The 18,023-nt window shown below is 40.0% G+C and overlaps 1 protein-coding gene across 1 annotated transcript; it reads right to left on the bottom strand.

Moving 5' to 3' along the window:
- Positions 1-366: 366 nt before the first annotated feature.
- On the bottom strand, positions 367-1,866 carry LOC131613654 (uncharacterized). Its single transcript, XM_058885302.1, has 2 exons — positions 1,477-1,866; positions 367-1,326 (listed from the first exon to the last, which is right to left on the bottom strand). The coding sequence occupies exons 1-2, from the start codon at positions 1,864-1,866 to the stop codon at positions 367-369; spliced, it is 1,350 nt and encodes a 449-aa protein (XP_058741285.1).
- Between the last annotated feature and the right edge of the window lie 16,157 nt (positions 1,867-18,023).

Below are 18,023 nucleotides of genomic sequence, written 5' to 3'. Positions count from 1 at the left end.
ACTGTTTAGGAATTGAAACAATGTCTGTACATCATCAGCTCGGTTTTGCATTGAAAGCATACGTTAGCAAAATTCGATTAATTTTAATTACATCATTCTCCCTCAAAGTTTGTTAAATGTGAGAAATAGAAAAAGGATCAAATGGATTGACTTTTTTTGTTCCATTTTTAGAAAGAGTGAATACGAATGAATTGGCTTCAAAAACATGCATGCTCATTTTATTAATATTAGTCGAAGAGTACAACTTTAAGAAACAAACAAAACTTAGCAATAACAAAATTTCAAATGGAAACTAACAAAGCCTAATGATCTTAAGGACGAGCTTCCTTGACTTTTAAGAGATGCTGCTTGCCATTTTTGTATTCGTCAAAGTAAGGGGTGACCATTTATCAACAATTTTCCTTCTTGAAAGGTTAAGTACCTCATGTCAATCAGCTGTTGAACTTTGGCTTTAAAAGAGTTGCAATCCTCAGTCGAGTGCCCTACTGATCCAGCATGATAATCACATTGCACATTGGGGTCATACTCAGGAGGGAATGACTTTGGTGGCTTAAGAAACTTGGGAACCACCAATGAGCTTTGTACCAGATGTGGCAGGAGTTTACTGTAGGTCATAGGGATTGGATCTAGGGGAGCATTCCTTCTTTCTAGATTATTTTGGGGCCTTTGCTGATTCTGCTGTGGTCGACGATTTTGTTTATATCTTTGCTGTTGTTGCAGAGCATACTTAACTGATTGATTATATAGAACAGGCTCTTGTTGCACAAATTGAACAGGTGGCTGGCTAATAGTTGCAGCACAGATTTGTGGAGCATCCTGATCAGGAATAATTTCTGTCATCTGATAGCAAGGGATATGAACTGGAGAATAAGCATGATCTTTCTCTCCAACTTCGGAAATTGTACTTGTTTCTTCACCATCCTGTTCTGGGAATTCAAAATTAGTAGCGGCATTCTGAATCTTACCAGTCATAAGACCGTGCTCAATTCTTTCTCCTATGACAACCAAAGTTGAGAATTCAGAAGCGGCACATCCAACCATCCGATTCAGATAGGGGTCTTGTAAAGTGTCCATGAACATGTCTATAAGTTCTCGTTCCAAGAGGGGAGGTTGAACTCTGGAAGCTAGCTCCCTCCATCTTTGTGCATACTCTCTAAAGGATTCGTCAACCTTCTGAGTCAAACCCTGAAGTTGAATTCTGGTAAGAGCCATATCACTGTTATGTTTGTAATGCTTGAAAAAGGCTTTGGCTAGATCTTTCCAAGTTCGGATGTTGGTCCTTTCAAGCTGGGTATACCATTCAAGAGATGCCCCACTAAGACTATCCTGAAATAAGTGCATTAGAAGTTTATCATTTTCTGCATAAGGAGCCATCTTGTTGCAAAATGCCTTGATGTGTGTTATCGGGCAAGTGGTACCCTTGTACTTCTCAAAGTTGGGGACTTTGAACTTAGGAGGAATCTTGATATCAGGCACCAGGCATAAACTAGCGGCATCCAAAACAAGGCAATCACGATCCTCAACAGCTTTCAATCTCTTATCCAAAAGACGAAGCTTACCCTCATCTTCATCCATTGGAAACTTAAAGGTATCATATGACGAAATAGAAATATTTTCACGGTGCGGAGCCTCGTTGACAGGAACTTGCATAGTGTTTCTAACATTCTGATTCAAAAGGACCTCTTGGGTAGGATTGACGACTTTTCGATGAACGCCACTTGGATCAACAGTAACATCCGGCCTCTGAACAGGCTGCCTTAACTCTCCTTGTCCACTGGTAACGGTTTGGATAGCTTCCAAAAATTGACCCATAGTAGTCCCTATCTGAGCCCTAATCTCTGCCATGTCTGTCTGAATTTGTTCCATGATTAACCTCAAATGTCAGGAAATCAACTTCGCAGTCTCTGATTCCAAATACAAGTTAAGATGCGAATGAGCTCCTTGTAGAAATGTATGTCATGTATGAATGATAAACCCATATGATGCAATGGTATATGAATATATTTTATTTTATGGTTTTTTTTCATGCAATGCAATGTGGTATAGAGCGGGGGTTACTATAAGGATGCCCCACACATTTTAAGGGATAAACCCAAGGGAACCCTTTAAGGGCTGTGGAAAATGCTAGATAGATGGAAATCCCTACAGGCTAGGGACTATGACACAATATAGGAAATCCCTACAGGCTAGGGAACGCGTAGAAGCGGGCACATGATGACCGTTCAAGACAGTCACCAGGTCTCATGGCCATCGAGAGGCCAATCGACGTGCATTAATGGGGATGTCCTTCGTGGGAAGGGCATGGTCTTGGAAATAAAATCCCTACAGGCTAGGGGACGCGTAGAAAAACCTGCAAAATTGAAATGTCTATATACGTAGTATATAAATTGCACGCATATAATAAGCACATAAGCACGTAAGCCCTAGGTTCATAGGTTCGACGTAACGGCTTAGGGTGCCTACACTTCCCATTGGTATGTTCTAGAAGGTCTCATGGGGTCTGATCGGTCACCATTTCTAGTAAGTTTCCGCACCTTTTTCCGACCGAAATTCGTAATCTTGGTAATACTAAGTGGCATTGGCATATGTTTTTAAAGTAAGTTTCTTGTTTTTCGGTTGTATGGCTTTGTTGCATTTTAATGTGTTTTGAGTATTATAAAAGTGTCGTTTTATGCGCTGGTTGTTAGTTTGTTTTTGGCCAGGTTGATGCACGGGAGAGATAGAGACTTATGGCGCGCACGAATGGAAAAAGAAGCCGAAAAAGCCAAAGCTGAGGGCCACACGGGCACCCGTGTGCATGCACACGGTCCGTGTCAAAAAGTGGCTAGAAAAGCAAGTTTGATGCAAAGACAGAGGTTTCACACGGGCACCCGTGTGCAGGCACACGGTCCGTGTGAAAAGATGCAGGGAACGTGCGTTTTTGGCCCAGGAGCAGAGAAACAACACGGGCACCCGTGTGTAGCAACACGGCCCGTGTTGTTGAGGCGTGCTGATTTTATTTTCATTATTTTTCTCACCTGAAGGGGACCAGTAAGGGTATTTTTGGTACTTCAGTTTCAACCTGAATGGAAGTGAGTTATAAGAACAACCTTAGGGAAAAGAGAAGGATACTTTTTGATAGATCGTAATAGAGAATTGCAGTAAGAAGAGAGACGGAAGCGAGATTTTGGAAGGCGAAGAGATTCAACGGTGGACACCATTGAAGATCCTAGTTCTCCCAATTGATTGTAATGTCTAAACTTTTTCAATTGTGCTTTTTGAATACTATGATAGGCTAAACCCCCCAATGCTAGGGGGGTGTCCCTGATTCGATCTGTAATAACTCTGGATTTGGTATTTCGTTAATTTAAAGTTTGTATTGTTCAATTCAATTGTATAATGTTTATAAAGCTTTCTTTATCGGACCAATAAGGATTGTTCTGTGGTTAACAATTTGTAGGACTACAATGGTTAGGGTTTGTATACAATTGAACCTTATGATCATCACCTAGGACTAGGGATATAATCTGGTTATTCGGAAATTCTTGATAAATTAATGATTTGGTTTTGTCTGATTTCTCTAAGGACTTAAGTAATCGGAGTTTAAATCAAATAAGATTGTCACTGAGGACTTAGGACAATCATACTTGAGAATGAATAATTGAACCATATGCACGGGTTAACGAGATCTTCATCCAGAGGAATTAGAGCGAGAATCACACACCCTACCTTAGCATTATTTTCTCATATTAAAAAGTTCAGTTTTAATTTCCTTTATTTCTTAGTAGTTTAATCTCTTTTGTCACTTATTTGAAACAACACACATATGAACTTTTGTTTAATTGACTGAGTCCAATCACTTGTATTTCCTACGCAATCCTCGTGATCGATACTTGGGGTAAAACCCATTATTACTACATCGGTAAAAATAGTACACTTGCTATTTTTCCGATCAAGTTTTTGGCGCCGTTGCCGGGGATTGCCAAAATATAAGTGTTAATTAGTCAGTTAAAATTTTATTGCTCTGCAATTAAAATTTTATTTTTGCTGAATTTATATTTGTTTAGTTTTATTTTTGATTCAATTCAAACTAATCAACTTCTAATCTTGTATGCGAGGTAAGGCCTCAGCTAAACTTATTTTTGACGCAGAACCAGAAAGGCTATTGCGAGCACGACTCCGAGAAGTTAAACGGAAAAGACTGGCTTCAAAAGGAGAATCCCCTATAGTTTCAGAATCAGAAGACGAAGAAAGAATATCTATTTCATCCGAACAGTCAGAATCTGAGCCTGAAACTATGGCAGCGGATCCACCTCCCCCCGAGAGGCTTTTAGGAGACTATGGAAGGGCTAATGCCCCGCTTGGAAGAATGACCATCGTAAACCAACCGGTCAATGTGGCACACTTCCAACTCCATCCTTCAACTATCCGACAGTTGGAGAGCAAGCCGTTTGCGGGAAGAATCAATGAAGATGCAAATAAGCATCTACAAAGATTCCTCACCACAACAACATCATTGAAGATTGAAGGCCATTCTGAAGAAGCCAAGAGACTCGTGATGTTTCCATTCACTTTATCCGAAGACGCGGAAGAGTGGTTCTACTCACTTCCAGCTGGAAACATCACAACATGGCAACAAATGGAAACGGCTTTCCTGAATGAATATTTCCCTGCATCAGTCTTTATTCGAAAAAGATATGATATTGTGAATTTCAAGCAGAAAGAAGGGGAATCGCTGGGAGATGCATACAAAAGGTTCAAGAGGTGTTTGGTTGCTTGTCCTACTCATAACATGGACCCAACCGAGCAAATGCAGACTTTTGTTAATGGTCTCCGACTTAAGACAAAACAGCTTATCGACACTGCTGCCGGTGGCTCAACTAACTTTTCAACAGCCACTGGTATCAAGAGGATCATAGAAGCGATTGCCGCCAATGAGCACATTGAGTTATATGACCGCGCTATGAGCCAACCAGAAGGAAAAATTGATTTGAAGCTTGCTGATCAGGTAGTTAAAATGGAAGAACAAATTGCTGCTGAGGTAGAGAGAAGATTGAAGAAGATGAACATTGGTGAACAGAAAGTAGCTCAAGTTGAGCCAACTACCTCCGTTGTTTGTGAAATATGTAGTGGGCCACATTTTGCCATGCATTGTGTGGCAACACAAGAACAGGTGGAACAGATTCATATGTTAAGGCAAAACAATCCTTATGCCAATACATATAATCCAGGATGGAAAAATCATCCTAACTTTGCATGGAAGGATCAACAAGGAAACTTTCAGAAGCAAGGATCAACTCAGTTCCAAGTTCCAGCTCAGATACAACAGTACAGACCTCCACAACAACAAACTCCATATCAACAACAATTCCAGCACCATCCGCAACAGTTCCAAACTCAAGGTCAACAACAGGTACCAAAGAAAGCAGATTGGGAAAGTGCTTTTGAAAAGATGGCCGCTCACAATTCTCAATTCCAAGAGGAAACAAGGAGCACTCTTAGGAACACAGGAGCTTCAATCAAAAATCTGGAGATTCAAATGAGTCAGATAGCACAACAACTCGCCAATGCTCAACCACAAGGTGCCTTACCAAGTGCAACTGTTACAAACCCAAGGGAGCATCAGAATGTGAATGTCATCTCAACAAGAAGTCTGAGGAGATCAAAACCAGAAGAAAAAAAATGAAATTGAGTATGATGATATCATCGAAGTAGATCTTGAAGTGCGTGAAAATAAGAAAGTGCCAGAGGAGGTGATACAACCCGTGAAGCCAACTGAAGAGAAAAGAAGAAAAGAGTCGACACCATTGATTAAGTTGCCGTATCCTTCTCGAGTAGCAAAGAAGGACCTAAAAGAGAAAGACTTTGAGAAGTTTGCCACATACTTCAAAAAGTTAGAGATCAATATTCCATTCTTTGATGCACTCGAGAAAATGCCAATGTACAGGAAATTCATGAAAGAAGTGATATCTAAAAAGAAACCAACAAGGGGTGAAGGGGTAGTTAAGAAGGAGAAATGTTGTGCAATCTCACCAGAGAAGAGAATACCAATCAAGCAGAAAGATCCTGGATCAGTTGCAATACCATGCACGATAAAAAACAGAACTTTCATGAAGGTTCTAATTGATTCGGGTGCTAGTGTGAGCTTAATGCCGTTATCTATCTTCAAAAAGCTTGGTATTGAAAAGGTGAGTGAAAGAGGAACAGAGTTGAAATTCGCAGATCACACCATGAAGAGGTCATATGGGGTGGCAGAAGATGTATTGGTAGAAATTGACAAATTTGTTTTTCCAGTTGATTTTGAAATAATGGATATCCCTGAAGATGAAGAGACCCCTATTATTCTGGGTCGACCTTTCTTGCGCACTAGTCGGTGCAATGTCGATATTGAAAAAGGTACTCTGACTTTGAAATCTTTTGATGAAGAAATAACTTTGAAAGTGTTAGATACCAAGAAGCAAGGTGAAAGTGGAGATAATCAATCTTCAGTTGGAATGATCCACATAGTAGGCAAAAGCAAAAGATCGGAACCAACCCCAAAAAAGGTCTCAAGCATAATCTCTCAGGTGGCAGCATCTCATATAAAAACTCCAAAGTCCAATAAAGAAATCAAGGAAAGAAAGAAAAAGGAACATCAAGGTAAGGAGATGGAAGTTAAAAGTGACTTGAGGCACAAAGTGTTCCATCCTTTAAATCTAGATGAGTTCTGGGTTGCGGAAAGGACACGCAAAATGGTGTGGAAGAGGAAGTATCCCCCATAATAGAAGGGAATGGATCGTCGAGCCATGCGACGTTAAACGAAGCGCTTTGTGGGAGGCAACCCACGGTTTTAATAATGCAGTTTACTTTTTGTTTTGTTTTCAGAAAAAAATAAAAAAAAAGGGGTCTCTCCGGTGAAAGCTAGGAAGCTGCAGCTGGGGTCACAATACCCTCTGTGAGTTCACCCTCGCTATCTCGAATTTAAACATTGAGGACAATGTTTCGTTCAGGTGTGGGGGAGGTTCTTTTGTTATTTTATTGCTTTGCTTTCCGTTTTGAATTCATAGTGTAGTTTATTTGTTTGATTTGATTAGGTTTATTTCTCTTACTTTTATTTTTAAGTGTGTTTCGTTCAAGTTTGTGTGGTGCAGTGCCATAATGGTGTTACCAGATAATGGATACAAGTCAGAAGGGAGAGAACTAATAGTTAGTGGTTGAACAACACTTTCCACACTTGATCTCCGCAAGCACCACGGAAGCTGACACAATCAAAGAAAAGAAGGTAGGACGCAAGAAGTCGACACTGAACCAAGAGAGGAGTATGGTAGACTTTAGATGAACGGAAACTGCAGGACACCAAGAGCACCTTAAAGCATGCAAGCTTAACCGACCCGGTGAGATTTCAGAGCCAAATTCATAATTCCACATGAGAGTCCAGTCAGGTATGGCACTATTCACTTTGATTTTGCGTACGTTCTCATAACACAAGCACACTACGAAAGCGCACACTGAGGCAAGTTTTTTTTGTAACCCCGAGCCTTTCTAGCCATCCCGTATGCATGATATCCATCGTCACCCCTTTTGAGCCGTAATGCGTGTTCTGTTCATTGTTGTTATTCTTTTTACCACCCGCATTCTCATTGTTCATGTTATCGCTCGACATTCATGTTAATCACTTGAAGGAGACTAAAGGATCTAAGTGTGGGGTTGTAAACTATTGAAAAAGGGCAAGAAAAAAATGAGATCTCAAAAGAAAAAAAAGAGAAAAGATGAATATGGATCTTGTAAAAAAAAAAAAGAGGTTTAAAAATCAAAGCGAGAAAATGTTTGCTTTTGCCCACTTTTGTGAAAGACCAAATAAGGTCCAAACCCCATTTTTACGATTCAAATCAGTATGAGTAGAGAAGTGAATCAAATATAAATGCCGAGCACCAAAACCATTTGTTATCCCATTCCTTGTTTACCCACCAAACCCAAGCCACGATACAGCCCTAAGACCTCATGAAGTGTGTGTAATCTGTGTGTGTAGTGATTTGAGAATATATCCAAAGTTGAAAGTAATATGCATGCCTTGATACTGTGAGTGTAGACACTTTAACCCGTAGAGATTTTGTGAGAGTGTGAAAAGCTTGCAGGTGAAAACGTGCTCGAAAGTGATAATGCAGTTGATAGTTTGAAGAAGGAAACCAAAAACTCGATTGCTAAGTGAAGGAATCTTGCGAAAAACCTGATTGTGTTGTGGAGAAAAGAATCTCGTCGGTGACCTCTGTTTTGCCTCGATACATCACTTGAGGACAAGCAATGAGATAAGTGTGGGGTTGTGATCGGTCACCATTTCTAGTAAGTTTCCCAACCTTTTTCCGACCGAAATTCGTAATCTTGGTAATACTAAGTGGCATTGGCATATGTTTTTAAAGTAAGTTTCTTGTTTTTCGGTTGTATGGCTTTGTTGCATTTTAATGTGTTTTGAGTATTATAAAAGTGTCGTTTTATGCGCTGGTTGTTAGTTTGTTTTTGGCCAGGTTGATGCACGGGAGAGATAGAGACTTATGGCGCGCACGAATGGAAAAAGAAGCCGAAAAAGCCAAAGCTGAGGGCCACACGGGCACCCGTGTGCATGCACACGGTCCGTGTCAAAAAGTGGCTAGAAAAGCAAGTTTGATGCAAAGACAGAGGTTTCACACGGGCACCCGTGTGCAGGCACACGGTCCGTGTGAAAAGATGCAGGGAACGTGTGTTTTTGGCCCAGGAGCAGAGAAACAACACGGGCACCCGTGTGTAGCAACACGGCCCGTGTTGTTGAGGCGTGCTGATTTTATTTTCATTATTTTTCTCACTTGAAGGGGACCAGTAAGGGTATTTTTGGTACTTCAGTTTCAACCTGAATGGAAGTGAGTTATAAGAACAACCTTAGGGCAAAGAGAAGGATACTTTTTGATAGATCGTAATAGAGAATTGCAGAGAGAAGAGAGACGGAAGCGAGATTTTGGAAGGCGAAGAGATTCAACGGTGGACACCATTGAAGATCCTAGTTCTCCCAATTGATTGTAATGTCTAAACTTTTTCAATTGTGCTTTTTGAATACTATGATAGGCTAAACCCCCCAATGCTAGGGGGTGTCCCTGATTCGATCTGTAATAACTCTGGATTTGGTATTTCGTTAATTTAAAGTTTGTATTGTTCAATTCAATTGTATAATATTTATAAAGCTTTCTTTATCGGACCAATAAGGATTGTTCTGTGGTTAACAATTCGTAGGACTACAATGGTTACGGTTTGTATACAATTGAACCTTATGATCATCACCTAGGACTAGGGATATAATCTGGTTATTCGGAAATTCTTGATAAATTAATGATTTGGTTTTGTCTGATTTCTGTAAGGACTTAAGTAATCGGAGTTTAAATCAAAAATATATTGTCACTGAGGACTTAGGACAATCATACTTGAGAATGAATAATTGAACCATATGCACGGGTTAACGAGATCTTCATCCAGAGGAATTAGAGCGAGAATCACACACCCTACCTTAGCATTATTTTCTCATATTAAAAAGTTCAGTTTTAATTTCCTTTATTTCTTAGTAGTTTAATCTCTTTTGTCACTTATTTGAAACAACACACATATGAACTTTTGTTTAATTGACTGAGTCCAATCACTTGTATTTCCTATGCAATCCTCGTGATCGATACTTGGGGTAAAACCCATTATTACTACATCGGTAAAAATAGTACACTTGCTATTTTTCCGATCAAGTTTTTGGCGCCGTTGCCGGGGATTGCCAAAATATAAGTGTTAATTAGTCAGTTAAAATTTTATTGCTCTGCAATTAAAATTTTATTTTTGCTGAATTTATATTTGTTTAGTTTTATTTTTGATTCAATTCAAACTAATCAACTTCTAATCTTGTATGCGAGGTAAGGCCTCAGCTAAACTTATTTTTGACGCAGAACCAGAAAGGCTATTGCGAGCACGACTCCGAGAAGTTAAACGGAAAAGACTGGCTTCAAAAGGAGAATCCCCTATAGTTTCAGAATCAGAAGACGAAGAAAGAATATCTATTTCATCCGAACAGTCAGAATCTGAGCCTGAAACTATGGCAGCGGATCCACCTCCCCCCGAGAGGCTTTTAGGAGACTATGGAAGGGCTAATGCCCCGCTTGGAAGAATGACCATCGTAAACCAACCGGTCAATGTGGCACACTTCCAACTCCATCCTTCTACTATCCGACAGTTGGAGAGCAAGCCGTTTGCGGGAAGAATCAATGAAGATGCAAATAAGCATCTACAAAGATTCCTCACCACAACAACATCATTGAAGATTGAAGGCCATTCTGAAGAAGCCAAGAGACTCGTGATGTTTCCATTCACTTTATCCGAAGACGCGGAAGAGTGGTTCTACTCACTTCCAGCTGGAAGCATCACAACATGGCAACAAATGGAAACGGCTTTCCTGAATGAATATTTCCCTGCATCAGTCTTTATTCGAAAAAGATATGATATTGTGAATTTCAAGCAGAAAGAAGGGGAATCGCTGGGAGATGCATACAAAAGGTTCAAGAGGTGTTTGGTTGCTTGTCCTACTCATAACATGGACCCAACCGAGCAAATGCAGACTTTTGTTAATGGTCTCCGACTTAAGACAAAACAGCTTATCGACACTGCTGCCGGTGGCTCAACTAACTTTTCAACAGCCACTGGTATCAAGAGGATCATAGAAGCGATTGCCGCCAATGAGCACATTGAGTTATATGACCGCGCTATGAGCCAACCAGAAGGAAAAATTGATTTGAAGCTTGCTGATCAGGTAGTTAAAATGGAAGAACAAATTGCTGCTGAGGTAGAGAGAAGATTGAAGAAGATGAACATTGGTGAACAGAAAGTAGCTCAAGTTGAGCCAACTACCTCCGTTGTTTGTGAAATATGTAGTGGGCCACATTTTGCCATGCATTGTGTGGCAACACAAGAACAGGTGGAACAGATTCATATGTTAAGGCAAAACAATCCTTATGCCAATACATATAATCCAGGATGGAAAAATCATCCTAACTTTGCATGGAAGGATCAACAAGGAAACTTTCAGAAGCAAGGATCAACTCAGTTCCAAGTTCCAGCTCAGATACAACAGTACAGACCTCCACAACAACAAACTCCATATCAACAACAATTCCAGCACCATCCGCAACAGTTCCAAACTCAAGGTCAACAACAGGTACCAAAGAAAGCAGATTGGGAAAGTGCTTTTGAAAAGATGGCCGCTCACAATTCTCAATTCCAAGAGGAAACAAGGAGCACTCTTAGGAACACAGGAGCTTCAATCAAAAATCTGGAGATTCAAATGAGTCAGATAGCACAACAACTCGCCAATGCTCAACCACAAGGTGCCTTACCAAGTGCAACTGTTACAAACCCAAGGGAGCATCAGAATGTGAATGTCATCTCAACAAGAAGTCTGAGGAGATCAAAACCAGAAGAAAAAAAATGAAATTGAGTATGATGATATCATCGAAGTAGATCTTGAAGTGCGTGAAAATAAGAAAGTGCCAGAGGAGGTGATACAACCCGTGAAGCCAACTGAAGAGAAAAGAAGAAAAGAGTCGACACCATTGATTAAGTTGCCGTATCCTTCTCGAGTAGCAAAGAAGGACCTAAAAGAGAAAGACTTTGAGAAGTTTGCCACATACTTCAAAAAGTTAGAGATCAATATTCCATTCTTTGATGCACTCGAGAAAATGCCAATGTACAGGAAATTCATGAAAGAAGTGATATCTAAAAAGAAACCAACAAGGGGTGAAGGGGTAGTTAAGAAGGAGAAATGTTGTGCAATCTCACCAGAGAAGAGAATACCAATCAAGCAGAAAGATCCTGGATCAGTTGCAATACCATGCACGATAAAAAACAGAACTTTCATGAAGGTTCTAATTGATTCGGGTGCTAGTGTGAGCTTAATGCCGTTATCTATCTTCAAAAAGCTTGGTATTGAAAAGGTGAGTGAAAGAGGAACAGAGTTGAAATTCGCAGATCACACCATGAAGAGGTCATATGGGGTGGCAGAAGATGTATTGGTAGAAATTGACAAATTTGTTTTTCCAGTTGATTTTGAAATAATGGATATCCCTGAAGATGAAGAGACCCCTATTATTCTGGGTCGACCTTTCTTGCGCACTAGTCGGTGCAATGTCGATATTGAAAAAGGTACTCTGACTTTGAAATCTTTTGATGAAGAAATAACTTTGAAAGTGTTAGATACCAAGAAGCAAGGTGAAAGTGGAGATAATCAATCTTCAGTTGGAATGATCCACATAGTAGGCAAAAGCAAAAGATCGGAACCAACCCCAAAAAAGGTCTCAAGCATAATCTCTCACGTGGCAGCATCTCATATAAAAACTCCAAAGTCCAATAAAGAAATCAAGGAAAGAAAGAAAAAGGAACATCAAGGTAAGGAGATGGAAGTTAAAAGTGACTTGAGGCACAAAGTGTTCCATCCTTTAAATCTAGATGAGTTCTGGGTTGCGGAAAGGACACGCAAAATGGTGTGGAAGAGGAAGTATCCCCCATAATAGAAGGGAATGGATCGTCGAGCCATGCGACGTTAAACGAAGCGCTTTGTGGGAGGCAACCCACGGTTTTAATAATGCAGTTTACTTTTTGTTTTGTTTTCAGAAAAAAATAAAAAAAAAGGGGTCTCTCCGGTGAAAGCTAGGAAGCTGCAGCTGGGGTCACAATACCCTCTGTGAGTTCACCCTCGCTATCTCGAATTTAAACATTGAGGACAATGTTTCGTTCAGGTGTGGGGGAGGTTCTTTTGTTATTTTATTGCTTTGCTTTCCGTTTTGAATTCATAGTGTAGTTTGTTTGTTTGATTTGATTAGGTTTATTTCTCTTACTTTTATTTTTAAGTGTGTTTCGTTCAAGTTTGTGTGGTGCAGTGCCATAATGGTGTTACCAGATAATGGATACAAGTCAGAAGGGAGCGAACTAATAGTTAATGGTTGAACAACACTTTCCACACTTGATCTCCGCAAGCACCACGGAAGCTGACACAATCTAAGAAAAGAAGGTAGGACGCAAGAAGTCGACACTGAACCAAGAGAGGAGTATGGTAGACTTTAGATGAAAGGAAACTGCAGGACACCAAGAGCACCTTAAAGCATGCAAGCTTAACCGACCCGGTGAGATTTCAGAGCCAAATTCATAATTCCACATGAGAGTCCAGTCAGGTATGGCACTATTCACTTTGATTTTGCGTACGTTCTCATAACACAAGCACACTACGAAAGCGCACACTGAGGCAAGTTTTTTTTGTAACCCCGAGCCTTTCTAGCCATCCCGTATGCATGATATCCATCGTCACCCCTTTTGAGCCGTAATGCGTGTTCTGTTCATTGTTGTTATTCTTTTTACCACCCGCATTCTCATTGTTCATGTTATCGCTCGACATTCATGTTAATCACTTGAAGGAGACTAAAGGATCTAAGTGTGGGGTTGTAAACTATTGAAAAAGGGCAAGAAAAAAATGAGATCTCAAAAGAAAAAAAAGAGAAAAGATGAATATGGATCTTGTAAAAAAAAAAGAGGTTTAAAAATCAAAGCGAGAAAATGTTTGCTTTTGCCCACTTTTGTGAAAGACCAAATAAGGTCCAAACCCCATTTTTACGATTCAAATCAGTATGAGTAGAGAAGTGAATCAAATATAAATGCCGAGCACCAAAACCATTTGTTATCCCATTCCTTGTTTACCCACCAAACCCAAGCCACGATACAGCCCTAAGACCTCATGAAGTGTGTGTAATCTGTGTGTGTAGTGATTTGAGAATATATCCAAAGTTGAAAGTAATATGCATGCCTTGATACTGTGAGTGTAGACACTTTAACCCGGAGAGATTTTGTGAGAGTGTGAAAAGCTTGCAGGTGAAAACGTGCTCGAAAGTGATAATGCAGTTGATAGTTTGAAGAAGGAAACCAGAAACTCGATTGCTAAGTGAAGGAATCTTGCGAAAAACCTGATTGTGTTGTGGAGAAAAGAATCTCGTCGGTGACCTCTGTTTTGCCTCGATACATCACTTGAGGACAAGAAATGAGATAAGTGTGGGGTTGTGATCGGTCACCATTTCTAGTAAGTTTCCCAACCTTTTTCCGACCGAAATTCGTAATCTTGGTAATACTAAGTGGCATTGGCATATGTTTTTAAAGTAAGTTTCTTGTTTTTCGGTTGTATGGCTTTGTTGCATTTTAATGTGTTTTGAGTATTATAAAAGTGTCGTTTTATGCGCTGGTTGTTAGTTTGTTTTTGGCCAGGTTGATGCACGGGAGAGATAGAGACTTATGGCGCGCACGAATGGAAAAAGAAGCCGAAAAAGCCAAAGCTGAGGGCCACACGGGCACCCGTGTGCATGCACACGGTCCGTGTCAAAAAGTGGCTAGAAAAGCAAGTTTGATGCAAAGACAGAGGTTTCACACGGGCACCCGTGTGCAGGCACACGGTCCGTGTGAAAAGATGCAGGGAACGTGTGTTTTTGGCCCAGGAGCAGAGAAACAACACGGGCACCCGTGTGTAGCAACACGGCCCGTGTTGTTGAGGCGTGCTGATTTTATTTTCATTATTTTTCTCACTTGAAGGGGACCAGTAAGGGTATTTTTGGTACTTCAGTTTCAACCTGAATGGAAGTGAGTTATAAGAACAACCTTAGGGCAAAGAGAAGGATACTTTTTGATAGATCGTAATAGAGAATTGCAGAGAGAAGAGAGACGGAAGCGAGATTTTGGAAGGCGTAGAGATTCAACGGTGGACACCATTGAAGATCCTAGTTCTCCCAATTGATTGTAATGTCTAAACTTTTTCAATTGTGCTTTTTGAATACTATGATAGGCTAAACCCCCCAATGCTAGGGGGTGTCCCTGATTCGATCTGTAATAACTCTGGATTTGGTATTTCGTTAATTTAAAGTTTGTATTATTCAATTCAATTGTATAATATTTATAAAGCTTTCTTTATCGGACCAATAAGGATTGTTCTGTGGTTAACAATTCGTAGGACTACAATGGTTACGGTTTGTATACAATTGAACCTTATGATCATCACCTAGGACTAGGGATATAATCTGGTTATTCGGAAATTCTTGATAAATTAATGATTTGGTTTTGTCTGATTTCTGTAAGGACTTAAGTAATCGGAGTTTAAATCAAAAATATATTGTCACTGAGGACTTAGGACAATCATACTTGAGAATGAATAATTGAACCATATGCACGGGTTAACGAGATCTTCATCCAGAGGAATTAGAGCGAGAATCACACACCCTACCTTAGCATTATTTTCTCATATTAAAAAGTTCAGTTTTAATTTCCTTTATTTCTTAGTAGTTTAATCTCTTTTGTCACTTATTTGAAACAACACACATATGAACTTTTGTTTAATTGACTGAGTCCAATCACTTGTATTTCCTATGCAATCCTCGTGATCGATACTTGGGGTAAAACCCATTATTACTACATCGGTAAAAATAGTACACTTGCTATTTTTCCGATCAAGTTTTTGGCGCCGTTGCCGGGGATTGCCAAAATATAAGTGTTAATTAGTCAGTTAAAATTTTATTGCTCTGCAATTAAAATTTTATTTTTGCTGAATTTATATTTGTTTAGTTTTATTTTTGATTCAATTCAAACTAATCAACTTCTAATCTTGTATGCGAGGTAAGGCCTCAGCTAAACTTATTTTTGACGCAGAACCAGAAAGGCTATTACGAGCACGACTCCGAGAAGTTAAACGGAAAAGACTGGCTTCAAAAGGAGAATCCCCTATAGTTTCAGAATCAAAAGACGAAGAAAGAATATCTATTTCATCCGAACAGTCAGAATCTGAGCCTGAAACTATGGCAGCAGATCCACCTCCCCCAGAGAGGCTTTTAGGAGACTATGGAAGGGCTAATGCCCCGCTTGGAAGAATGACCATCGTAAACCAACCGGTCAATGTGGCACACTTCCAACTCCATCCTTCAACTATCCGACAGTTGGAGAGCAAGCCGTTTGCGGGAAGAATCAATGAAGATGCAAATAAGCATCTACAAAGATTCCTCACCACAACAACATCATTGAAGATTGAAGGCCATTCTGAAGAAGCCAAGAGACTCGTGATGTTTCCATTCACTTTATCCGAAGACGCGAAAGAGTGGTTCTACTCACTTCCAGCTGGAAGCATCACAACATGGCAACAAATGGAAACGGCTTTCCTGAATGAATATTTCCCTGCATCAGTCTTTATTCGAAAAAGATATGATATTGTGAATTTCAAGCAGAAAGAAGGGGAATCGCTGGGAGATGCATACAAAAGGTTCAAGAGGTGTTTGGTTGCTTGTCCTACTCATAACATGGACCCAACCGAGCAAATGCAGACTTTTGTTAATGGTCTCCGACTTAAGACAAAACAGCTTATCGACACTGCTGCCGGTGGCTCAACTAACTTTTCAACAGCCACTGGTATCAAGAGGATCATAGAAGCGATTGCCGCCAATGAGCACATTGAGTTATATGACCGCGCTATGAGCCAACCAGAAGGAAAAATTGATTTGAAGCTTGCTGATCAGGTAGTTAAAATGGAAGAACAAATTGCTGCTGAGGTAGAGAGAAGATTGAAGAAGATGAACATTGGTGAACAGAAAGTAGCTCAAGTTGAGCCAACTACCTCCGTTGTTTGTGAAATATGTAGTGGGCCACATTTTGCCATGCATTGTGTGGCAACACAAGAACAGGTGGAACAGATTCATATGTTAAGGCAAAACAATCCTTATGCCAATACATATAATCCAGGATGGAAAAATCATCCTAACTTTGCATGGAAGGATCAACAAGGAAACTTTCAGAAGCAAGGATCAACTCAGTTCCAAGTTCCAGCTCAGATACAACAGTACAGACCTCCACAACAACAAACTCCATATCAACAACAATTCCAGCACCATCCGCAACAGTTCCAAACTCAAGGTCAACAACAGGTACCAAAGAAAGCAGATTGGGAAAGTGCTTTTGAAAAGATGGCCGCTCACAATTCTCAATTCCAAGAGGAAACAAGGAGCACTCTTAGGAACACAGGAGCTTCAATCAAAAATCTGGAGATTCAAATGAGTCAGATAGCACAACAACTCGCCAATGCTCAACCACAAGGTGCCTTACCAAGTGCAACTGTTACAAACCCAAGGGAGCATCAGAATGTGAATGTCATCTCAACAAGAAGTCTGAGGAGATCAAAACCAGAAGAAAAAAAATGAAATTGAGTATGATGATATCATCGAAGTAGATCTTGAAGTGCGTGAAAATAAGAAAGTGCCAGAGGAGGTGATACAACCCGTGAAGCCAACTGAAGAGAAAAGAAGAAAAGAGTCGACACCATTGATTAAGTTGCCGTATCCTTCTCGAGTAGCAAAGAAGGACCTAAAAGAGAAAGACTTTGAGAAGTTTGCCACATACTTCAAAAATTTAGAGATCAATATTCCATTCTTTGATGCACTCGAGAAAATGCCAATGTACAGGAAATTCATGAAAGAAGTGATATCTAAAAAGAAACCAACAAGGGGTGAAGGGGTAGTTAAGAAGGAGAAATGTTGTGCAATCTCACCAGAGAAGAGAATACCAATCAAGCAGAAAGATCCTGGATCAGTTGCAATACCATGCACGATAAAAAACAGAACTTTCATGAAGGTTCTAATTGATTCGGGTGCTAGCGTGAGCTTAATGCCGTTATCTATCTTCAAAAAGCTTGGTATTGAAAAGGTGAGTGAAAGAGGAACAAAGTTGAAATTCGCAGATCACACCATGAAGAGGTCATATGGGGTGGCAGAAGATGTATTGGTAGAAATTGACAAATTTGTTTTTCCAGTTGATTTTGAAATAATGGATATCCCTGAAGATGAAGAGACCCCTATTATTCTGGGTCGACCTTTCTTGCGCACTAGTCGGTGCAATGTCGATATTGAAAAAGGTACTCTGACTTTGAAATCTTTTGATGAAGAAATAACTTTGAAAGTGTTAGATACCAAGAAGCAAGGTGAAAGTGGAGATAATCAATCTTCAGT

Source organism: Vicia villosa, linkage group LG6 (genome assembly GCF_029867415.1).
Source record: "Vicia villosa cultivar HV-30 ecotype Madison, WI linkage group LG6, Vvil1.0, whole genome shotgun sequence".
NCBI classification, from domain to species: Eukaryota; Viridiplantae; Streptophyta; class Magnoliopsida; order Fabales; family Fabaceae; genus Vicia; species Vicia villosa.
This window is presented reverse-complemented; position numbering and strand designations above follow the sequence as displayed.